Source organism: Bubalus bubalis, chromosome 5 (genome assembly GCF_019923935.1).
Source record: "Bubalus bubalis isolate 160015118507 breed Murrah chromosome 5, NDDB_SH_1, whole genome shotgun sequence".
NCBI classification, from domain to species: domain Eukaryota; kingdom Metazoa; phylum Chordata; class Mammalia; order Artiodactyla; family Bovidae; genus Bubalus; species Bubalus bubalis.
In genome coordinates, this window is record NC_059161.1 from 75,532,550 (window position 1) to 75,557,969 (window position 25,420).

At 39.2% G+C, this 25,420-nt stretch overlaps 2 protein-coding genes across 6 annotated transcripts in view; both read left to right on the top strand.

Annotated features, from left to right (window-relative positions):
- The window catches only part of CFH (complement factor H), a 482,162-nt gene that overhangs the window by 324,522 nt on the left and 132,220 nt on the right, over nt 1-25,420 (top strand). The window lies entirely within an intron of this gene.
- LOC112585128 (complement factor H-like) overlaps nt 1-25,420 on the top strand; it is a 46,467-nt gene that overhangs the window by 12,959 nt on the left and 8,088 nt on the right. Inside the window, exons 2-3 of the mRNA XM_045165771.1 lie at nt 16,561-16,749; nt 17,170-17,345. Of these exons, the coding sequence (XP_045021706.1) occupies nt 16,561-16,749; nt 17,170-17,345 (365 nt within the window). The remainder of the gene's footprint in view (nt 1-16,560; nt 16,750-17,169; nt 17,346-25,420) is intronic.

Genomic DNA, 25,420 nt, shown 5'->3' on the forward strand with positions numbered 1-25,420 from the left:
ATAGGGATTCAAGTAATTTTTCTGTATTCATTTTGTATCTTGTCACTTTGCTAAATTCACTGATTACCTCATAATTTTCTGATAGTATCTTTTGGGTATTCTATGTGCAGTATCATCTGTGTGCAAACAATGAGAGTTTTGCTTCTTCTTTTCTAATCTGGATTCCTTTTATTTCTTTTTCTCCTCTGCTGTAGCTAAGGCTTCCAAACAATGCTGACTAATAGTGGTGACTGTGGGCTCCCTTGTTTTTTCCTGATCTTAGAGGGTATGCTTTCAGTTTTTCACCATCGAGAATAATGCCTGCTCTGGGTTTCTCATATATGGCCTTTATTATGTTGAGGTAGTTTCCCTCTTTGCTCATTTTCTGAAGAGTATTTATCATAAATGGGTGTTGAAATAAAAGCAAAAATAAATAAATGGGACCTAATTAACCTTAAAAGCTTCTGCACATCAAAGGAAACTATTAGCAAGGTGAAAAGACAGCCTTCAGAATGGGAGAAGATAATAGCAAATGAAGCAACTGACAAACAACTAATCTCAAGAATATACAAGCAACTCCTACAGCTCAACTCCAGAAAAATAAATGACCCAATCAAAAAATGGGCCAAAGAACTAAATAGACATTTCTCCAAAGAAGACATACAGATGGCTAACAAACACATGAAAAGATGCTCAACATCACTCATTATCAGAGAAATGCAAATCAAAACCACCATGAGGTACCATTTCACACAAGTCAGAATGGCTGCGATCCAAAAGTCTACAAGTAATAAATGCTGGGGAGGGTGTGGAGAAAAGGGAACCCTCTTACACTATTGGTGGGAATGCAAACTAGTACAGCCACTATGGAGAACAGTGTGGAGATTCCTTAAAAAACTGGAAATAGACCTGCCTTATGATCCAGCAATCCCACTGCTGGGCATACACACTGAGGAAACCAGAAGGGAAAGAGACACGTGTACCCCAATGTTCAGCGCAGCACTGTTTATAAGAGCCAGGACATGGAAGCAACCTAGATGTCCATCAGCAGATGAATGGATAAGAAAGCAGTGGTACATATACACAATGGAGTATTACTCAGCCATTAAAAAGAATACATTTGAATCAGTTCTTTTTTATTTTATTTTATTTTTAAACTTTACATAATTGTATTAGTTTTGCCAAATATCAAAATGAATCCGCCACAGGTATACATGTGTTCCCCATCCTGAACCCTCCTCCCTCCTCCCTCCCCATTCCATCCCTCTGGGTCGTCCTAGTGCACCAGCCCCAAGCATCCAGTATCGTGCATCAAACCTGGACTGAAAACTCGTTTCATACATGATAGTTTACATGTTTCAATGCCATTCCCCCAAATCTTCCCACCCTCTCCCTCTCTCACAGAGTCCATAAGACTGTTCTATACATCAGTGTCTCTTTGCTGTCTCGTACACAGGGTTATTGTTACCATGTTTCTAAATTCCATATATATGCATTTGTATACTGTATTGGTGTTTTTCTTTCTGGCTTACTTCACTCTGTATAATAGGCTCCAGTTTCATCCACCTCATTAGAACTGATTCAAATGTATTCTTTTTAATGGCTGAGTAATACTCCATTGTGTATATGTACCACAGCTTTCTTATCCATTCATCTGCTGATGGACATCTAGGTTGCTTCCATGTCCTGGCTATTATAAACAGTGCTGCGATGAACATTTGGGTACACGTGTCTCGCTGCGATGAACATTGGGATACACGTGTCTCTTTCCCTTCTGGTGTCCTCAGTGTGTATGCCCAGCAGTGGGATTGCTGGATCATAAGGCAGGTCTATTTCCAGTTTTTTAAGGAATCTCCACACTGTTCTCCATAGTGGCTGTACTAGTTTGCATTCCCACCAACAGTGTAAGAGCGTTCCCTTTTCTCCATACCCTCTCTAGCATTTATTACTGGTAGACTTTTGGATCGCAGCCATTCTGACTGGTGTGAAATGGTATCTCATAGTGGTTTTGATTTGCATTTCTCTGATAATGAGTGATGTTGAGCATCTTTTCATGTGTTTGTTAGCCATCTGTATGTCTTCTTTGGAGAAATGTCTATTTAGGTGGATGAAACGGGAGCCTATTATACAGAGTGAAGTAAGCCAGAAAGAAAAACACCTATACAGTATACTAATGCATATATATGGAATTTAGAAAGATGGTAACAATAACCCTGTGTATGAGACAGCGAAAGAGACACTGATGTATAGAACAGTCTTATGGACTCTGTGGGAGAGGGAGAGGGTGGGAAGATTTGGGAGAATGGCATTGAAACATGTAAAATACCATGTATGAAACAAGTTTTCAGTCCAGGTTCGATGCACGATACTGGATGCTTGGGGCTGGTGCACTGGGACGACCCAGAGGGATGGTATGGGGAGGGAGGAGGGAGGAGGGTTCAGGATGGGGAACACATGTATACCTGTGGCGGATTCATTTTGATATTTGGCAAAACTAATACAATTATGTAAAGTTTAAAAATAAAATAAAATTAAAAAAAATAAATGGGTGTTGAAATATTTCAGAAACTTTTATTCTGTATTTATTTTGATTACCATATGAATTTATCATGCAATTTGTTAATATGGTATATCACATTGATGGATTTGTGTATACTGAAGAATGCTTGCATCCCTGGGAAAAACCCAACTTGATGGTTGCTATCATGGTGTTCTGCTGCTGCTGCTTGCTGCTAAGTTGCTTCAGTCGTGTCCCGCTCTATGTGACCCCAAAGATGGCAGCCCACCAGGCTCCCTCATCCCTGGTATTCTCCAGGGAAGAACACTGGAGTGGATTGCCATGTCCTTCTCAAATGCAGGAAAGTGAAAAGTGAAAGTGACTCAGTCGTGTCCAACTATTAGCAACTCCATGGACTGAAGCCCACCAGGCTCCTTCATCCATGGGATTTTCCAGGCAAGAGTATTGGGGTGGGGTGCTATTGCCTTTTCCGTATCATGGTGTACTATCTTTTTAATGTATTTTTGAATTCTGTTTGCTAGTGTTCTGTTGAGGATTTTTCCATGTATTTTCATCAGTGATATTGGCCTGTAATTTTCTTTTTTGTGTTGTCTTTGTATGGTTTTGGTATAAGGGTGATGATGGCCTTATAGAATGAGTTTGGTGGTGCTAATTCCTCTGTAGTTTTTTGAAAGATTTTTATAGGAATATTATTAGCTCTTTTCTAAATGTTTGAGAGAACTCACCTGTGAAACCATCAGGCCCTGTGCTTTAATTTTTTGAGAGTTTCTTTCTTTCTTTTTTTTTTTTTTAATCACATTTTCAATTTCAGTGCATGTAATTGGCTTGTTCATAATTTCTATTTCTTCCTGGTTCAGTCTTGGAAGATTGAACTTTTCTCAGAATATATCCATTTCTTTCAGGTTGTCCATTTTATTGGCATATAGTTGCTCACAATAGATTCTTATGATCATTTGTATCCCTGTATTTCTGTTGTAACCTCTCTTTTCTCATTCCTTATATTGTTGATTTGATTCTTCTCCCATTTTTCTTGATGAGTTTGCCTAATTGTTTGTCACTTTTGTTTATCTTCTCACAGAAGCAGCTTTTAGTTTTATTAGTCCTTACTATTTTTCCTTCATTTCTTTTTCATTTATTTCTGCTCTGATCTTTAGGATTTCTTTCCTTCTACTAACTTTGGGTTTGTTTTTTGCCCTTCTTTATCGAGTCGTTTTGGGTGTAAATTAGGTTGTCTCTGATATTTTCCTTGTTTCTTCCTATAAACTTCCCTTTTAGAACTGTTTTGCTGCATCCCATAGATTTTGAGTTGTGTTTTCATTGTTATCTGCTTCAAGAATTCATTGATTTCCTTTTTGATTTATTCAGGAACAAGTCTGTTATGTAAAAGCATATTGTTTTATCTCCAAGTGTTTGTGTTTTTACCATTTCCCATCTATTTGATATCTATTCTCATAGTATTGTGGTCAGAAAAGATGCTTCATATGTTTTCAATTTTTTAAAATTTACTGAAGTTTGATTTGTGACCCAATGTATGGTCTATCCTGGAAAATGTTCCATGCACACTTGAGAAGAAGGTGTATTCTTATGCATTTGGGTAGAAAGTTCTGAAGATATAAATTAGGTCCATTTGGTCTAATGTTTCATTTACGGTTTACGTTTCCTTATTAATGTTCTGTTTTATGATCTGTCCATTGTTAACATCCCTTACCATTATTTTATTGCTGTCAATTTCCCCTTTTATGTGTGATAGTTATTGCCTTATGCATTGAGGTGCTTCTATGTTGGGTGCATAAATGTATAGAATTATGTCTTCTTCTTGGATTGATCTCTTGATCATTATATAATGTTCCTTCTTTATTTCATATAATATTCTTTTTTTTAAAGTCTGTTTTGTCAGAAATGAGAATTGCCACTTCAACTTCCTTTTGATTTCCATGTTCATGGAATATGTTTTTCCATCCTTTTAATTTCGGTCTGTATGTGTCTCTAAATCTGAAGTGGGTCTCTTGTAGACAGCATATATATGGGTCTTGTTTTTGTATCCATTCAGCCAATCTGTGTCCTTTGGTTGGAGAGTTTAATCCATTTAAAGTAATTATTTACATATTACTATTAGCATTTTCCTATTATAATATATTATCCTATATGTTCCAATTAGCATTTTCTTAATTATTTTGTGTTTCTTGTAGGTCTTTCCTTTGTCTTATGCTTATAAGTCTCTTTAATATTTGTTGTAAAGTTGGTGTGGTGGTACTAAATTCTCTTAACTTGTGCTTGTCTGTAAAGATTTTAACTTATCCATCAATGTTGAATGAAATCCTTGCCAGGTAGAGTAATCTTGCTTGTAGATTTTTCCCTTTCAGTACTTTAAATATATCCTGCCATTCCTTTCTGACCTGCAGAGTTTCTGCTGAAAGACCAGCTGTTAATTGAATAGCTTTTCCCTTGTGTGTTACTTGTTGCTTTTCCCTTACTGCTTTTAATATTCTTTCTTTGTTTTTAATCTCTGTTGATTGGTATGTGTCTCGACATGTTTCTCCTTGGGTTTATCCTGTATTGGACTCTCTGTACTTCTTGAACTTGACTGAATATTTCTTTTCCCATGCTGGAAAAGTTTTCAACTATAATATATTCAAAAATGTTCTCAGTGACTTTCTTTTTCTCTTCTTCTTCTGGGACCCCTATAACTCAAATGTTGGTGAGTTAAATACTGTCCCAGAGGTCTCCAAAGCTCTCCTCAATTATTTTCATTCTTTTTCCTTTATTCTCATCAGCAACTACTTCCACCATTTAATCTTCCAGCTCACTGTTCCTTTTTTTTTTTTCCTTCAGTTAACCTATTATTGTTTCCTTCTAGAGAACTTTTGATTTCCATAATGGTGTTATTCATCATTGTTGATTCATTTTTTTTTTTTTTTTGTCTATATCCTTGGTTATTGTGTTAATTTGTTGATTGCTTCTTGGCGTTTTATCCATTCTCTTTTCAAGGTTTAGAACATTTTTCCTATCATTACTTTGAATTCTTTTTCAGGTATTTTGCCTATCTCTCCCCCCACCCCACCCCCCTCTTTTTTTTTCCCCCTTTGGTCTTTTGTGCTTCTAGTTTGTTTCTTCATTGGAGCAATATTTTTCTGTCTTTTTTCTTTTCCCATTATTGCATTTGATGTCTCCTTTTCTCGGGCTTTCAGGTTGAATTCCTTCTTCCTTTTGGTTTCTGTCGTTGGTGTGTAAGGTTGTGCCACTGGTTTGTTTAGGCTTCTTTTGGGGGTGACTTTTGTTTATACTCCGGTGAAAGGAAGGAAGTTTTTTTTTTTTTTTTTTCCTCTCTAATGGGCAGGACTTCATGAGGTGGCAATCTTGTTTGCTGATGAACTGGGTTTGTGTTTTTATCTTGTTTTTTGGGTGAGGCATCCTACACTGGGTGCTGCTGGCAGTTAAGTGATGCCAGGTGTATACAGGTGGAGGCCTTTATGGGAGTTCTCACTAATAAATACTCCCTGGGGTTAGGAGTTTTATGGCAGTCTAGAGTCTTGTCAGCGCTCCCACTTCAGAGGCTCTGGGCCTGATCTCTGGCCAGGGAAGTGAGATACCACAGGTGGTTTGTACCGGCATTAACAGGGATTAAAACAAACACACTAAAACAAGAAACAAAATGCAAATCCCAGACAAATGGCAAATACAAAATAAGGCAAAGTACTCACAAAAATAATGGGATATAGACACATGCATGTACACACAGAAAAACAAAACAAAACAAAACAAAAACCCAAACAGTGTTAAAAAAGAAGAAGAAGAAGAAAGTATAAGAGATTGATCCAGTGAGAAAATGAAAGCAAAAATTATAGGAACTAGTTATTAATAAAACTTACTAAAACCATAAACTGGAAAATAAAGCCAAAGCCATGTAACAACTGGGGAATAAAGCAACTAAAGCAAAACAGATTAATAAACATAATGAGAAAAGGAAGAAAAGAAAGACTAGAAAAGAAAATTTCAATAGAGGTAGATAAATAAGTTTATACATATTAAAGAATAACTTACAACAGGAAAAGAAAAAGAAAAGCAAACAAAAGAATATGTGTGGAAAATACTAAAATTTTTTTTAAAAAACTTTGAAAATTAAAAACAGGAAAAAGTCCATAAAACAACAAAAACCAATGTCGATGAAGTATTTAAAGGGAATTAAAAGTGTGATTTAAAAATTTTTTTCAAAAGCATAAATAGATTTAATAGTAGCATTAAAATCAACAACTAGAATAACAGAGAGGGGGGAAAAAGGTAAAAACCCAGTAGCAACTACTGAATAAGTTAAAATATAAGAATAATAAATATTTTTCTTGGATCAGCTGTCAGCGTCCTTTTCCTCAATGTGAGTCACAGTCCACCTCACCTCCCTAGGATGTCCGCCAGTTCTGGGCTGCTCTCTCTTACCTGTTGTGGCCACAGCTCAGACTCTAATCTGGTCCTACTCTTGCATGTTCTTGCCCTGATGTCCACATCTGCCAGTGCTAGTGTTTTTTCCTTTTCAGGAACTCTAGTAATCATTTGTATATTCCATAAATACAAAGTCTGCCTACTTGATCATGTGGATTCAATCTTCAGCTTGTACCACTGGTGGGGATGTTTTGGTCCTATTCCTTAGCCACCTTCCTCTGGATTTCACTTGTGGTTTTATCTCCACCTGTGCATGTGAGTCGTCCACAGGAGTTTGCTCCTGAGGCTCCCTGGGAGGACTTGGGTGTGCCCCAGGGAGGACTGAATGTGGAGGTGGTGCAGTTGCTTGGATTGCAGGGGCCCTGGCAGTCCCAGGTACTAAGGGGAGCCACTGGCTATGACAGCAGGAAATATGAGGCCCTTAGTGTTTTTTTGTAGCCTCTGGTTGCTCTGAACTTGTGGGGATTGAGCATGGGAGTGACACAGGAGCTTGAATAATGGGGACCCTGGCAATGCCAGATACGTATCTGGTGGTATTGTCAGGAGGTATGTGACTATTAGGGATTTTTCTAGCTTCTGACAGCTCTGTCCAGTGAGGATTGAGCATGGAGGTGACATGGGTGCTTGAATTATGGGAACTCTGGCAGTGCCAAGCATGCAGGGAAAACAACTGACTCAGCTGCAGGAGCTATGGCCCTATTAGAGTCTTTTCCTAGCTTCTGGCATCTGGCCATCAGAGGCTCTCTTTGGCTGGTCCTTCTCTGTTGCTTGCCCCCTTCAGGTGCTTACAGGGCCCCCCACTTGGGGTCATTGTCTGTTGCTTATTTCATCAGGGACTTAAAGATCACCCTGGCTGGGGTTCTTCTGTGTTGCTTTGCACATCATGTCCTTATAGGTCCACCCTCCCTGGGTTGTTTCAGCTGTCTGGTGCTATGTTCAGAGAGAGAGGCTGCAGAGATCGCTCTATTATCTGTGTGTGACTCAGCAGTATCACCCTTCCTCCAGGTTAGCTGGCTTTGCTTCATAAGCATTTTCCACTGCAATGTTCTCCATCAGGTTCCCTCACACCGTCTCCCTTCAGTCAACAGCAGACCTTGCCCTGGGATTGTTTTCCAGTCTCTATGTTCCAGCTCCAAGCTACAGCACTTTCTAGGGGACTTGAATCCCTGTCTGGGGTATGTATGGCTGTGGCAAGGATTGTCTGTGTGATCCTCATTCCATTCAGACTCTCATAGATAAGCTGCTTCACTCTCCAACAGCCTCAGTGCTTCACCTCTGTCACAAACATTTGCCCTCCCACGCAGCACTGTCCCTGCTTCAGTTCCCCAGCCCCAGGTGCAGATCCAGTTCCACTCAGTCTCCTTTCTTTTGCCATCCTTCCTTTGTCCTGCTGATGCACTGTGGGTGTGCCGCCCATGGACCATAAACATTGGATATGTCAACTACAGTGTTGAGTGCATGGGTTTAGCCAGGAGATGTACATGTGAGATTATCACTCTATAAATGATGACATCAGATTGGAAAAGAATGTAGAATGAAAATAGAAGAGAGCTCAAGACTGAGTCCTGAAGCTTCCAACACTGAGGTGTCTGACGGAAGAAGGATAGATGGCAAAGTGGATAGAAAGAAAGGAGGACCCAGAGAATTTAGGGGAAAAAATGTCAGAATGAATATTTCATAGTTGTGGACAGAAGAAAATGATATAATAACAAGGAATAATAAATTGACTAACAGTAATTCCTGTGGAATCAGCCTGAAATGGTTCTATATCCAATTCCACCATTATCTAACTAAATATCTAAGAGCAATGACCTATTTGAAGTTTGTTCACGCCTCTGAATCTGTACAATGATTTAATATTTACAAATGCTCTAATATTTAAAAATATTTTTTAGTTATTAAAATAAATTATTCATGTAAGCTTCTTGTCATGTCTACCATACAGTTTATTCAAGGACAGTGTAATCAAATTACATTAGAATAGTTACACTAATGAATATTTCTAATTCAGTTAATAAGTCAGGTTAAAACACTTAAAATGTGGTGGATTTGGCTACATGGAAGCCAACAATAATTGTAACAGAGACAGATTCAGATGGAATAGACAGGGGAAAATCTACTTACAGCCTGCTAAATAAATTATTAGTAAGAAATGCAATACAGCATGAGGACATAACTCATTCAAAAGGCTTGGTTGTAGCAGAGAATAAGAGGTTCAGGATGTATTGCTCAGTGGATTATGCATTGTTTTAATGGGAAAGATGAGAGTGTAATGAACGTTGAAGAGGATGAACCAGAGAGGGAAGCAGGCAAAGACTGACCACAGGCTCCCTGTGAAAGAGGTGGGAGAGGAACCAGCAGTTTTGAGAAAGTCCTGGACTTGGTGACAACTGGATTATTTGCAACTTCCTGTCAGGAGAAGGAAGTAAATGGGTGTGTAAATACAATGCTGGAGAGAAGCAGGTGCTGATGGTTCCTGTTCTCATTTCAGGAAGGAGACAAAGTCATGTGAGGCCGAATGGTGCATGGGGGATGGAGGAGATGGAACACTGGCCAGTGTAGAAAAGATTGAGCACAGAGATTTCAGATAGACACACAGGGGGAGATTGTTATAGAAATGGGCCAGGCTTGTTCAACAGTGTCCAGAGCCCAGGTAATTTCACTTTTCAGGCTGTAGGCAAGCACCTGATATGTGCCAGAAGTAGGCTAAGAGAAAATTGTGAAAGATACAGTGGGGATCAGTGGTATGCCTTTCAACAGCTTTCATGCCAGTATGAAAAAAAAAAAAAAGATAAATTAAAGTAAATCATGAACCAAAAAGTAAAAATATTTCTATTATATTGTTCCAATAAGTGTATTCTAAGAAGAAAAGAATCCAAGTGCTTAGAAAGTAGGAGGGACTGCGGGTGAAGTTTAGGTAGGAAGACGTCTATGCAAAGAAAGCCTGGAAACCATTCATCAGCAAAGACACATGCCTTTGCTGCAGCCAAGGCAGCAAAAAAATTGGCTTATTTTAGAAAAGATCAGATGGTAAAGAATCCGCCTGCAATGCAGGAGAATTGGGTTCAATCCCTGGGTCAGGAAGATCTCTTGGAGAAACGAGTGACAACCCACTGCAGTATTCTTGCCTAAAGAATTCCACAGACAGAGGAGTATGGTGGGCTATAGTCCATGGCATCAAAAAGAATCAGACATGCCTGAGAGACCACACTTTCCCTTTCAAAATTTCTGAGACACCTGACAGTAATATCTACCTGCATTGCAGGAGACCTGGATTGGATTCCTGGGTCGGAAAGGTCCCCTGGAGAAATGAAATGCTAGTTACTGCAATATTCTTGCCTGAAGAATTCCATGGAATTTTGGCCAGCTGCAGTCCATGGGATAGCAAAGAGAGAGACAATTGAGCTACTAACAATTCTAAGTAAAGGGAAAGGCTTTTAAGATGATCATGCCATTCTTACAGTCACTCTTTGTAAAGACAACAGTTAGAAAACAGCCTAATATCAAGATCTTCTTTTGTTAAAGCAGCGTTTTACATAGTAGGATAAAATAGGAATTTTATGTAAGTTTCCAGTGGTCACGTATGGATGTGAGAATTAGACTGTGAGGAAAGCTGAGCGCCAAAGAATTGATGCTTTTGAACTGTGGTGTTGGAGAAGACTCTTGAGAGTCCCTTGGACTGCAAGGAGATCCAACCAGTCCATTCTGAAGGAGATCAGCCCTGGGTGTTCTTTGGAAGGAATGATGCTAAAGCTGAAAATCCAGTACTTTGGCCACCTCATGTGAAGAGTGGCCTCATTGGAAAAGACTCTGATGCTGGGAGGGATTGGGGGCAGGAGGAGAAGGGGATGACAGAGGATGAGATGGCTGGATGGCATCACTCACTCGATGGACATGATTTTGAGTGAACTCCGGGAGTTGGTGATGGACAGGGAGGCCTGGTGTGCCGCGATTCATGGGGTCGCAAAGAGTCGAACACGACTGAGCGACTGAACTGAACTGAACTGAAGCACAATATATGTAAACAAAGTCACATACCGTTAGAAGTATTGCTATGTGGAAGTTTGGAATACAACTTTAGGAAAGGAATCCCAATGGTTCTCATCAAGAGTAACCTCACAGCTAAGCTACAAAGCTCAACATTAAAACAAAAGCAGAAACAAATTTATTGATTTGGGGGGGAGGGAGAATTACTTTTAAAACTATATATGGGCTTCCCTGGTGGCTCAGAGGTTAAAGCGTCTACCTGCAATGCAGGAGACCTGGGTAGGATCCCTGGGTCAGGAAGATCCCCTGGAGAAGGAAATGGCAACCCACTCCAGTATTCTTGCCTGGAGAATCCCATGGATGGAGGAGCCTGGTGGGCTACAGTCCACGGGGCCGCAAAGAGTTGGACATGACTGAGCGACTTCACTTCACTTTAGCTTATATATAATTTTATGATAATGTTTGAAAACTTAGATAGTCCTTCTTTTGGGTGAGATTTTAATTCTTAAATTCCAATTTTGAAGTTTATAAATTATTGAGCAATAGGAAGACTCCAAATAAGAATAATGTAATTTTTGATAATATGTAGCAATCCCTGGTGGCTCAGATGTAAAGAAACTGCCTGTGATGTGGGAGACCTTGGTTTGATCCCTGGGTTAAGAAGATCCCCTAGAAAAAGGAATGAATTACTCCTTCCAGTATTCTTGCCTGGAGAATTCCAAGGCCAGAAGAGCCTGGCCAGCTATACTCCATGGGGTCACAAAGGGTCAGACACAACTGAGCAATTAATCCACACACAGCAATGTGACAAATTTCATAGATTTTACACATTTTCAATGATAAGCTTATACATTTTTAAAATGAATCAGAATAATAAAACATATATTAATAATTAAGCTCATTTATAGGTACAATAAGATTAGATGTTTGTGTTGTCATATACATAATCAAGACACCTAGAATATGCCTATGTGACCTTGAACATGTTTACTCATTTTGTTTCATGTTTCAGTTTGATTTTTATACTTGTAGATAAAATTAAGTGATTTTTAATGTACCTGTAACTCAAAGACAAGAGAAATGTCTTTCTTGTGTGTTCTAGTTTCCCAGTTATATTTTTTATATCATTTTTTCATTTGTATTCAATTTTAAAATTGTTTCTTTTCTTTTTTATTCTGAGAGAATATTTCTACATTTTGAGAGCAAAAAAGCAGCATTATATTTTGTAAATGTCAGTGATAAAATCAGATCCAGTATTAACAAGTTGACTTTACAAATAAATTATCAGGCATATATGTTGCTGCTCAATACCTTAATATTTCTCAAAATCCCAGATTATGTATTGTTTTTCAAGGACGAACATTAATGTGTGTCCTCTGTGTATTCAGTACCCAGCACCTCATTTTATGTGACACAAATAATATTTATTTTGCAATGGTTAAATATTCTCACTCAATTACTTATCTTTTTTGATAGAAAGAGAATGCAGTATTCCCTAAATGGATACATATTTAAATGCTTATCCCAGGAAAGAAACATTTAAAGTTGGAGATGTGCTGAAATTTTCCTGCAGTCAAGGCCGTATTATGGTTGGAGCAGATTCAGTTCAGTGCTACCACTTTGGATGGTCCCCTAAACTTCCAACGTGTGAAGGTGAGTATTTGTCTGACAGTTGTTGGAGCAAGAGTTGGGATTTCAAATAGCAACCTTTTTATTTCCCTCCCTTAATTTTCTGTCCACTTTCAGTGCATCTATAGTCTAATGCATTAAGGCAGAGATATACCCACCAAGGTGGAGAAGGAAATGGCACTCCAGTATTCTTGCCTGGATAATCCTGGGGACAGAGAAGCCTGGTGGGCTGCTGTCTATAGGGTTGCACAAAGTCGGACATGACTGAAGCGACTTAGCAGCAGCAGCAGCAGCATCAGGCTCCTCTGTCCATGGGATTCTCCAGGCAAGATTACTGGAGTGGGTTGCCACTTCCTTCTGCAAGGGAATATGAGTGACCCAGGGATCAAACGTACAGTTCCCTTGTCTTCTGCATTACAGGTAGATTCTTTACCCACTGAGCCATAGGGGAAGCCTATGAAAATGGCAGATCAACCCAAATGTATTTATATCACAGCAAAGTTATCCCACAAGGGACCTTGTAAAGTTCTTGTAGACAAGATGAGGAAATTGGCCAGTTAAATAGTTTATCAGATATGCATAATTTCATTAAATAAGCTGATTATCAGATGCAGGATTTTGTTCTCAGGCTTACTCCATTGCTGTTTTGTATCAACAACCAGTTTAATGGAGCAGAGAAGATGTGCCTGGAATGATACTGAGGTACTGAAAGTGAACCCGCATTAGGACAGGTTCATCACTCAGAAAGACGCCCATGTGTGAGGTTGGACTCAATAATGGGATATTTAGCTGTGATAATTATAAGATGCTGGGCCTGGATCATAGGAATAAGCAGCACAAATACAGAAAGACTAGAAACACTTTTAAAATTTAGTGAATACTTTTCATCAATGTTGAGATCAATTTGAGCCAACACTATGATGGACAGCCGAGCCTGCTCATGAGACCAGAACTTGTATTGGTAGAAGTGTAAGAGGAGAATGAGGTTGTTCTGAGTCCTGATAGAATCAGTGCCACTCTGACCATAGTGGACTATTGTATGAGCTTCAATGAATGATCTGGTTAGAGAGACAAATACAGATTCACATGTGATCAAATAAAAGAGAGGAGGAAAATAGCTCAGGCCAGTGATAGTAAAGATGTTTATTATTAATTATGCCCTCTTTGTTTACCTTTTGTAAGTGAGTCTCAGTGAATTATTTTGCTGTATTCATGTTCTATGAACAATCAAAATGAGGTGAATATATATACTAGATCTGAACTCAGATAATCAGAACTGAAATCTCTCTACAATGTAATAACAAAGTTAGTTGAGTCTTTTTCACTTGACTCCTGCAAATACAGACACTCAAGCTTACCCAACATGGCATTATTGTTAAATACACATATCTTGACATACATGGTGAAATTTGTAAAATTCAAGGATGAAGAGAAATTATTCTAATCTCCACAAAGTAGTGGGAATAAACTTAGATTGTTACTTAGGAGGAATCAAACTAAATAAGCATTTCACACTTAAAAAAAGTAGAGAAGCTTCGAAAAAGTGTGGGAAATCTATTAGTGATGAGAGATGCAGACTATAGGCCATGAGATTGTATAATAGACAAGTCTTTGTTAAAAGGATTAAGATATGCAAAGATTCAAAGTTTATAATTCATTTAGTAAGCATATATGTGAAAATTACTCAAAATATATTAAAATAAATTGTAATTATGTTATGCCTCATTTAAAATATTTGTAAGAAATACTGGAAAATGCATCATTCTCCAATTAAAATTAGACACAAACATTCAAGGGTTTCCCTTAATCTTAACCATTTGGAAACTAAGAATTATTGATTTTTCATTTCTCCGATTAGACAAGAAAGGAAAAAGATGCCTAATATCTAGTTTGAGTGATAAACAATACTGTTACTTTCCTGTGTGATTAGATCCATGAAAATTATTGTGGTTTAAGGGTTTTTCTAGTAGTCATGTACGGATGTGAGAGTTGGACAGTGAAGAAAGCTGAGCGCCGAAGAATTGATGCTTTTGAACTGTGGTGTTGGAGAAGACTCTTGAGAGTCCCAAGGAGATCCAACCAGTCCATTCTTAAGGAGATCAGTTTTGGGTGTTCTTTGGAAGGAATGATGCTAAAGCTGAAACTCCAGTACTTTGGCCACCTCATGCGAAGAGCTGACTCATTGGAAAAGATTCTAATGCTGGGAGGGATTGGGGGCAGGAGGGAAGGGGACGACAGAGGATGAGATGGCTGGATGGCATCACCGACTCGATATATATAGAGAGACTCGATGGACATGAGTTTTAGTGAACTCCAGGAGTTGGTGATGGACAGGGAGGCCTGGTGTGCTGCAATTCATGAGGTCGCAAAGAGTCGGACACAACTGAGCGACTGAACTGAACTGAACTGATAAATATCACGTTTCCAATAAACAGAAAATTAAAGTAATGAATGTTAATTGGGAAAAAAAAAGTTTTCTTTCTACATTGACTTGGTGTGAGAAGAAGTGTCAGGATTTTGGTTTCTGATAACAACGGAAAAGAAAGAGGAAGAAGTCAGTTGAGCTACAAGATAAAATCTGTATTTTCATCTCTTGACTAAGATGCTAATTTAGTCAACCACGGTTAGCACTTCTGGACTTAAGGAGAATTCATTTAATAAGTCTCTATAGTTTTCTACCAAGAGAATCCACATACAAATTTTATATGATATGACTCACAAGACATAATTTGACCTTCAATATCAAGGACCTCTTTGCATACTTCAATCATCTGAATTTTCTTTTTTTTTTCTTTTATTTATTTTATTATTATTATTATTTACTTTACAACACTGTATTGGTTTTGCCATACATCAACATGCATCTGCCACGGGGTGTACATGTGTTCCCCATCCTGAATCCCCCTCCCACATCCCTCCCCACACCATCCCTCTGGGTCATCCCAGTGTACCAGCTCCAAGGAAACTGTATCCTGCACCGAAACTGGACTGGTGATTCATTTCTTATATGATATTATACATCTTTTAATGCCATTCTCCCAAATCATCCCCTGCCTCCCTCTCCCACAGAGTTCAAAAGACTGTTCTATACATCTGTGCCTCTTTTGCTGTCTCGCATACAGGGTTGTCATTATCATCTTTCTAAATTCCATATATATGCATTAGTATACTGTATTGGTGTTTTTCTTTCTGGCTTATTTCACTCTGTATAATAGGCTCCAGTTTCATCCACCTCATTAGAACTGCTTCAAATGTATTCTTTTTAATGGCTGAGTAATACTCCATTGTGTATATGTACCACAGCTTTCTTATCCATTCATCTGCTGATGGACATCTAGGTTGCTTCCATGTCCTGGCTATTATAAACAGTGCTGGGATGAACATTGGGGTACATGTGTCTCTTTCAGTTCTGGTTTCCTCAGTGAGTATGCCCAACAGAGGGAGTGCTGGGTCATATGGCAGTTCTATTTCCAATTTTTTAAGGAATCTCCCCACTGTTCTCCATAGTGGCTGTACTAGTTTGCATTCCCACCAACAGTGTAAGAGGGTTCCCTTTTCTCCACACCCTCTCCAACATTTATTGCTTGTAGACTTTTGGATCACAGCCATTCTGGCTGGCATGAAATGGTACCTCATTGTGGTTTTGATTTGCATTTCTCTGATAATGAGTGATTTTGAGCATCTTTTCATGTGTTTGTTAGCCATCTGTAGGTCTTCTTTGGAGAAATGTCTATTTAGTTCTTTGGCCCATTTTTTGATTGAGTCGTTTATTTTTCTGGAATTGAGCTGCAGGAGTTGCTCGTATATTTTTTAGATTAGTTGTTTGTCAGTTGCTTCATTTGCTTTTATTTTCTCCCATTCTGAAGGCTGTCTTTTCACCTTTTCTTTTCCTAGAAACCATAATGTAGTGAGTGTAATTAACTGAACAAAAATGTAATTCATAGAGGTAATGTTAATTTCTAATTTGATTGTATAATGAGGTAAAACATTATTTCTACTTTTTTTATTCCAAGGGAAACATTGTAATTATCCAGTAATAAAACATGGACGGCTATATCATTCATACAGTGGATACTTTCCAGCACGTGTAAATCAACAGTTTCTCTATAACTGTGATCAGTATTTTGTGCCTCCTTCACAATATTCCTCGGATTACCTGACTTGCACAGCAGAAGGATGGTCTCCAGAAGAGCCATGCCTCAGTAAGTAAACTTATTTAAGTAGATATGCATAAATCTTTGAAAGAGTGAAGAGACAAAAGTAAACAACTGAGTAAAGTGTTGTGTAACAAAAGTAAGGCCAAGGGATGAATTCTATGAAAAAAACCAACCATGTAAATAGATCTTCCCTTTACTAGAGGCTCTTCATGTAAATCCTATGAGATACAGACTTTATAAGAATGTCTGCATCTTTTATGCATACTTTAATCATAAACTAAAGAAAAAATAATATGGAATGTTGATTTTCATTTGTAACAAATGTGATAGTAGCTTTCATTTTATTGTTATGTATTATATTTGAAAACTAGTGCATTCACATTTAAATTCTATAAGGTTAATCTTTTAAGTTCTATATTAACAAATTTATGTTTTTTTCTATCATATTATTTTTCTGATCTTTAGGAGAATGTATTTTCAATAATTTGGAAAATGGATATACCCCAAGTAGTGAAAAAAAAGTTGTACAGGGTGAAACTGTAAGGGTTCGCTGCTATCATGGCTACAGTCTTCAAAATAATCAGAACACAATGACCTGCACAGAGAGTGGCTGGTCTCCTCCTCCCAGATGCATCCGTGTCAGTGAGTAAACTGGGCTGAGATCCCATGTGTTCATAATTTTCTAAGACTCAGTTGTATTATCCACTCCAAAGGTTTATATCAAATTCTTGTTTTGCCAAAGGACCTACTTAATTTTTTTGTTTACAAGTGTCTATGAGTGTACCTATAGACTTCTTGATAAGCATATAACAAAATACATGTATTGATAGACATTAGTCAAGAAAATAGGAAAAGATCCACAAAGAAGAAACCTGTAATAACAGAGTGAGGTCATAAAGATGGCAGGAGTCTCACTGTCTCTCCTGATATAAACGCAGACTTTGACCATCATTTGTGGATAAGAGGATCTTTGTGGGGGTCCAGGAGTCTAGCAGAGACACGACAGCATGCTGCTAGGGCACGAAGATGACAGACCCCTCAGCACAGGATTTTACCTGTGGGGAAAATAAGAGCGTGTGAGCAAGGGCGGCGTCCTCACCTTCCAGCACACTTCTCTCTCCCCTTATCCAGGACACTGGGGTCACCTGCATGGCTGGGGGGTGGGGAGAGGCCAGGAGCACAGCATCAAGAGCTAGAATTCTTCAAGGGACATGGGTCCTACTGACCACATGGAGACCCCACCAGGGAGCCCCAAACCATTGCAGACACCGTGCTTGTGGTCCTGCTCACCCTGGGACCCCTCATCTCATCCACATCCCCCTCCCCAGGGACAGCTCCCTGTGTAGGTCTCCACGGTGGCATCTAAACCTTTGCAGATGGCCTGTGGGACATCTAGAAGCCAACCTGTCCCCGTGGGTCTGTGTGAAAGCACAAGAATGTGAGCATTTGGCATTGCCCCAGGGAAGCAGCCAGGAAACTGTCAGCACAGAGACTGTCTTTGCTGCGTTGGTAGAAGCATATGAGCTTCAGAATTCTCTCCTAGGAGGAATTGAGTACATGGGACAGGTGTATCCTTATAAAAGGTCTGAAAAGTCTCAAAATCCCTATCAATGTGACAGTGTACTTCCCTCCCCATGTCAGTCTGTAAAGACAGGAGGGAGTGACTGCTTCTTTAAATGCAAACACAGCAACCTGAGACTTCAAGGGACACAGACATCAAAGGACTAAAATGTTAACAGAGAAACACAATAGTTTTTCAGTTACTGACCCCCCCAAAACGGATATGGGTGATTTGTCTGATTAGTAATCCAAAGTAATTGCTTAAAAATTTCATTGAGATAGAAGACAACAGTGGAGAAGAAATGGCAACCCACTCCAGCATTCTTTCCTGGGAAATCCCATGGACAGAGGAGCCTGGTGGGCTACAGTCCATTGAATCTTAAAGAGTCAGACACAACAGTAGCTACTTAGCATGCACTCATGCATTTCTCTATATTTAGTGTAATTATTGATAGATAAGGATGTATTAATGCTATCTTTTGTAACAGGTTGTTTTATAGTTCCCTAATTCCTTTCCTCAGACTGCTTGCCTTTGTGAATTCATGATTTTTGTTATAGTAGTGTAACAATACTACTATAACTTTATAGTATGACACCCCGCTCCAGTACTCTTACCTGAAAAATCCCATGGACGGAGGAGCCTGGTAGGCTGCAGTCCATAGGGTCGCTAAGAGTCGGGCACCACTGAGCCACTTCGCTTTCACTTTTCACTTTCATGCATTGGAAAGAGAAATGGCAACCCACTCCAGTATTCTTACCTGGAGAATCCCAGGAACAGAGAAGCCTAGTGGGCTGCCGTCTATTGGGTCACATAGAGTTGGACACGACTGAAGAGACTTAGCAGCAGCAGTATGCATTTAATAAACTTTTCTTTACCAGTGTGAATCTAGTATAGATTCCTACTTTGTTTACCATGAGATTTACATAAAGCCTCTTTCAGAGAGAGCAGTGTGTTTTATTCTAATAATATATGAACACAACCATATATTAAATCTCCTTCCTTTTCCCCTTCTCCATTTTATCTTTTTGATGTCATGATTTGCCTCTTTTTATAGTGTGCACTTAATTAAAAAGATAATTGTAGCTATAGTTACTTTTATATCCTTGCACTTTAAATCTTAAATAGTTAAGTGGTAACATTCCATATTGAAGTACTATAGTGTTCTGAATGTGAATGTGCACTTAAATTTACCAGTGTACTACATATTTTCATGGAATTAATTAGCATTATTTTACTTTAGCTTGAATAATTCCTTTTCGTGTTTCAGTAGGGAAGGTCTGTGTGCCTGCTCAGTTACCTCAGTTGTGTCTGATTCTTTGTGACCCTATGGACAGCAGCCCACCAGGTTCTCTGTCCAGGGGCTTCTCCAGGCAAGAATACTGGAGTGGGTTGCCATGTTTTCTTCAAGGAAGGTCTAGCTGTGTTCAATTTTATCAGTACTTGTTGGTCTGGTGAAGTCTTTATATTCTTTTCTTTTCTGAAGGATATTTTCAAATATTCTTCTTTGGCAGTTTTGTCGTTCAACACTTGGAATATATCATCCCACTTTCTCCTGGCCCACTAGGTTTCTGCTGAGAAATATTCTTAGATCCAAATGAAGGCTCCTTAGTAAATTCCAGGTCAGGAAGTAACAGTTAGAACTGGACATGGAGCAACAGACTGGTTCCAATTAGGGAAAGGAGTACATCAAGGCTGTATGTTGTCACCCTGCTTATTTAACTTATATGCAGAGTACATCATGAGATATACTGTATTTTCTCTAGCACACTGAGTTATTTAAAACAGCTATTTCAAATTCTTCCTTGGATAAATCACAGATCTCCCATCTTCAGATGTGAATACTGAAGATTTTTATACTTTGTTCGTGTCATGATACTTTGGGCTCATATTCCTTAAGTTTTGTGGTGCTGTTTTTCTAATTAAAGTACCAGTCTCCTTTGGGTGAGAGAGAACTTTCTTCAACCTGGCTAGAGACTCTGCAGCTATCTCAGATCTTCTATAGTGGTACCTGCTGACACTTCCAGAGAAGGCAATGGAAACCCACTCCAGTATTCTTGCCTGGAGAATCCCATGGACGGAGGAGCCTGGTAGGCTACTCAGTCGGGCACGACTGAGCTACTTCACTTTCACTTTCATGCATTGAAGAAGGAAATGGCAACCCACTCTAGTGTTCTTGTTGGAGAATCCCAGGGACGGGGGAGACTGGTGGGCTGCGGTCTATGGTGTCGCACAGAGTCGGACACGACTGAAGTGACTTAGCAGCAGCTGACACTTCTCATCCCTGTTTTGTCAGAATTTCTATGCTTCATCTCTTGTCTAGATACATTAGTGCACCAGAATTGGTATTGACAGCCTGTCGTTTGTTTCCCCAAATAGCAGTACATCTTAATCTTGTGTTCCTGTACTTGGTCACAGATTTAAGCCAAATTTCTCTGCAAGCTCACTGGTGGTCTGTCAAGGGCTGCTCTTCCCTCTGAGTCAGTTGTAACCACAGGGATCTGGCCACAAGGTGGAAGGGTGTGTGAACGAAGCAGAGAGAGGTCCTCCTGTGAAAACCTGGATTTTGACAGGAGGATTAGCTCCATGCATGAATTTTTAAGATAGGTTTGCCAAGGGCTCCTGGAGTGTAGCTGAGAGGGAATTGAGATGGTTCATGAGCCACTGTAGGCATCACAGTCAAGACAGAGGTCTGTCTGCCTTTTATCTCATACATGCATGAGTGAGCCTCCTCCTGGGCCCCTTGGCATATGAAATTTCAGGGGTTGGTGGTTGTTTATTTGATATTTATTTATTTTTAATTGAAGGATAATTACTTTACAGTATTACGTTGGGTTCTACCAAAAATAAACAAGAATCAGCCATAGATTTACCCATGTCCCCTCCCCCATGAACATCCCTCCCAGCTCCCGGCCCATCCCACCCTTCTAGGTTGTTACTGAGCTCTGGTTTGAGTTCCCGGAGCCATACAGCAAATCTCCATTGACTGTCTTTTTTACATATGGTAGTGTAAATTTGCTACAGTTCCAATTAGGAACTGGTTCCAATTAGGGAAACACTAACACTCTCCATCCATCCCACCCTCTTCTTCCTCCCCGGCAGCCATGTCCATAGTCTGTTCTCAGTGTCTGTGTCTCTAATCAGTTCAGTTCTGTTCAGTTCAGTCTCTTAGTCGTGTCCGACTCTTTGAGACCCCATGAATCGCAGCATGCCAGGCCTCCCTGTCCATCACCAACTCGCGGAGTTCACTCAAACTCATGTTCATCGAGTCGGTGATGCCATCCAGCCATCTCATCCTCTGTCGTCCCCTTCTCCTCCTGCCCCCAATCCCTCCCAGCATCAGTCTTTTCCAATGAGTCAACTTTTCCCATGAGGTGCCAAAGTACTGGAGCTTCAGCTTTAGCATCATTCCCTCCAAAGAACACTCAGGACTGATCTCCTTTAGAATGGACTGGTTGGATCTTCTTGCAGTCCAAGGGACTCTCAAGAGTCTTCTCCAAGACCACAGTTCAAAAGCATCAATTCTTTGGCACTCAGCTTTCTTCACAGTCCAACTCTCACATCCATACATGACTACTGGAAAATCATAGCCTTAGATGGACCTTTGTTGGCAAAGGCATATCTCTGCTTTTCAATATACTATCTAGGTTGGTCATAACATTTCTTCCAAGGAAGAAATGTTTGTTTATGTTGTCTTTGATTTCTTTCCTCAGTGTCTTATACTTTTCTGTATACAGCTCTTATTTCTCCTTAAGTAGGTTTATTCCTAGGCATTTTATTCTTTTTGTTGCAATGGTAAATAGGATTGATACCTTAATATCTCTTTCTGATATTTCATTGTTAGTACATAGGGATTCAATTGATTTTTGTGTATTTGTTTTGTATCCTGTCACTTTGCTAATTTCACTGATCACTTCTTGTAATTTTCTGATAGTATCTTTTGGGATTTCTATGTGTAGTATTGTCTGTGTGCAAACAATGAGAGTTTTGCTTCTTCTTTTCCAATCTGGATTCCTTTTATTTCTTTTTCTCCTCTGCTGTAGTTAAAGCTTCCAAACAATGCTGACTAATTGTGGTGACAGTGGGCACCCTTGTCTTTTCCTGATCTTAGAGGGTATGCTTTCAGTTTTTCACCATCGAGAATAATGTCTGCTCTGGGTTTCTCATATATGGCCTTTACTATGTTGAGGTAGTTTCTTTCTTTGCTCATTTTTTGAAGAGTATTTATTATAAATGGGTGTTGAAAATTTTCAGAATTTTTCTGTATTTGTTTTGATTAACATACGAATTTATCTTGCAATTTGTTAATATGGTATATCACATTGATGGACTTGTGTATACTGAAGAATGCTTGCATCCCTGGGGTAAACCGAACTTGATGGTTTCTATCATGGTGTTCTGCTGCTGCTGCTGCGAAGTCGCTTCAGTCATGTCCAACTCTATGCGACCCCATAGATGGCAGCCCACCAGGCTCCCCTGTCCCTGGGATTCTCCAGGCAAGAACACTGGAGTGGGTTGCCATTTCCTTCTCCAATGCATGAAAGTGAAATGTAAAAGTGAAGCCACTCCGGCGTGTCTGACTCCTAGCGACCCCATGGACTGCAGCCTACCAGGCTCCTCCATCCAAGGGATTTTCCAGGCAAGAGTACTGGAGTGGGGTGCCATTGCCTTCTCCATATCATGGTGTACTATCTTTTTAATGTATTTTTGAATTCTGTTTGCTAGTGTTCTGTTGAGGATTTTTCTATCTATTTTCATCAGTGATATTGGCCTGTACTTCTGTGTGTGTGTGTGTGTGTGTGTGTGTGTGTGTGTTTTCTTTGTCTGGTTTTGGTATAAGGGTGATGATGGCTTTATAGAATGAGTTTGGAAGTGCTCCTTCATCTGCAGTTTTTTGAAAGAGTTTTATAAGAATATTATTAGCTCTTCTTTAAATGTTTGAGAGAACTCACCTGTGAAACCATCAGACCCTGTGCTTTAATTTTTTGAGAATTTTTTGATCACATTTTTTATTTCAGTGCATGTAATTGGCTTGTTCATAATTTCTATTTCTTCCTGGTTCAGTGGTGGAAGATTGAGGTTTTCTAAGAATATGTCCATTTCTTTCAGGTTGTCTATTTTATTGGCATATATTTGTTCATAATAGGTTCTTATGATCATTTGTATTCCTGTATTTCTGTTGTAACCTCTCCTTTCTCATTCCTAATATTGTTGATTTGATTCTCCCATTTTTTCTTGATGAGTTTGCCTAATTGTTTGTCAATTTTGTTTATCTTCTCAAAGAAGCAGCTTTTAGTTTTATTAGTCTTTACTGTTGTTCCTTTGCTTCTTTTTCATTTATTTCTGCTCTGATCTTTAGAATTTCTTTCCTTCTACTTACTTGGGGTTTGTTTTTTGCTCTTCTTCATCAAGTTGTTTTAGGTGTAAATTAGGTTGTCTATTTGATGTTTTCCTTGTTTCTTCCTATAAACTTCCCTTTTAGAACTGCTTTGTTGCATCCCATAGGTTTTGAGTTGTTGTGTTTTCACACAAACTTTGTATGGATCAGCAAGATGAAGTCCTCTCTGTCTCTTCTAATTTATCTTGAAACAGTAAATCACAGTTTCCATTTATGAACTGATGAACACTCTTTCACATCTGATGTGAAATACAGACAAACTCTTTGAGCTGCTGTGTCAATAACAGGTAAAATATATGTTTATGCAAATTTTATTCCTAATGATCAGAAGGACAAGGATGAAGGGACAACTGGGCTGCCCAGCCTGGGAGTCATGGTTCGGAAAGATAAGCCCCCAGAAATTCTGACTTTGAAGTCCAGAGTAACTTGTGCACAAGAAAGCCAGAGGGCTTTAGGAAAGAGAGCGTCTGTTCTTTAAAGGCATACAAAAATCTCACATGCTCTGTGTCCCAGTAAAGAGGCATCAATGGGAAAGGAGCTTGGGTTAGACTAATTTGGTTATCTTCATGAAACTTCTAGAGAGATAGGAAATGATTGGGATCATAGATACTGGTGCCAGCCATCATGAGAGACAAGTGCGACTTTAGAGTTCTCCCTAACACACACGTACATAGCTTAATAGCACCAGAGGCTAAACAACTCACCAGCATGACAGCACCAACCCCAAATTCCACTGGGCTCCACAGCTGCTACACCTGCATCTCACCCTGCATCTCACCCTGCTCTTGGGTGTGATATCACCAGCTCAAGTACTTTTAGGCCCTGAAGCCAGCTCCATCAACATTTCATCCTGCCTATGAATGGGCTGGAAGCCACCACATGAGGCAGAGTCTGGCAGCCAACAGAGGAGGAGGTGGAACCCTTTCCTACCAGTGCACCCAGAGTAGTTGGCACTGACACAACAGAAGGGCACCCCTATAGCATCTAGATCTGCAGCCCAGATCCTACAGAGGGGACCATTCTGCTGGGCCCCATAAACTTCTACATAAGACCAGTTCTCTAAGATCAGGAATATAACTAACTCTTAGAAATAAACACAGATTTAGGTAAAATCATGAGACAGAGAAATGCATTCCAAATGAAAGACCCAGACAAAATCTCAGAAAAGTCACTAAACAAAGTTAAGATAAGCAATCTACCCAAGAAAGCATGCTAGGTAATAACCATAAAGATGTTCAATGGACTCTAGAGAAGAATGGATGAAAACAGAATTTTAAGAATAAGAAAATATAAAGATGAACTAAACAGTGCTGAAGGATACAACAGCTGAAATGAAAAAAATACACTAAAAAAAAACAATAGCAGATTAGGGGATTCAGAAGAATGGATCAGAGGTCTGGAAACTGGGTAGTAGAAACTTACCAAATAGCATAGGAAAAATAAAAATGAATTTTAAAAATGAGGCTAGGTTAACAGACATCTGGGACAACATCAAGTGAAGTACCATTCTTATTATAAGGATCTAAAATAGAGAGAGACAGAGACTTATTTGAAGAAATAATAGCTAAACTTTTCTAACCTTGGGAAGGAAACAGACATTCAGGTCTCGAAATCAGACAGTCCCCAAAAAGAGATGAACCTGAAGAGGTCCATACCAGGACACAGCATCATTTAATGGAAAAAATTAAAAATGTTGTTCCAAAGTAAATGACAATGGGATCATATTTATCAATAATTACCTTATATGTAAATGGGTTGAA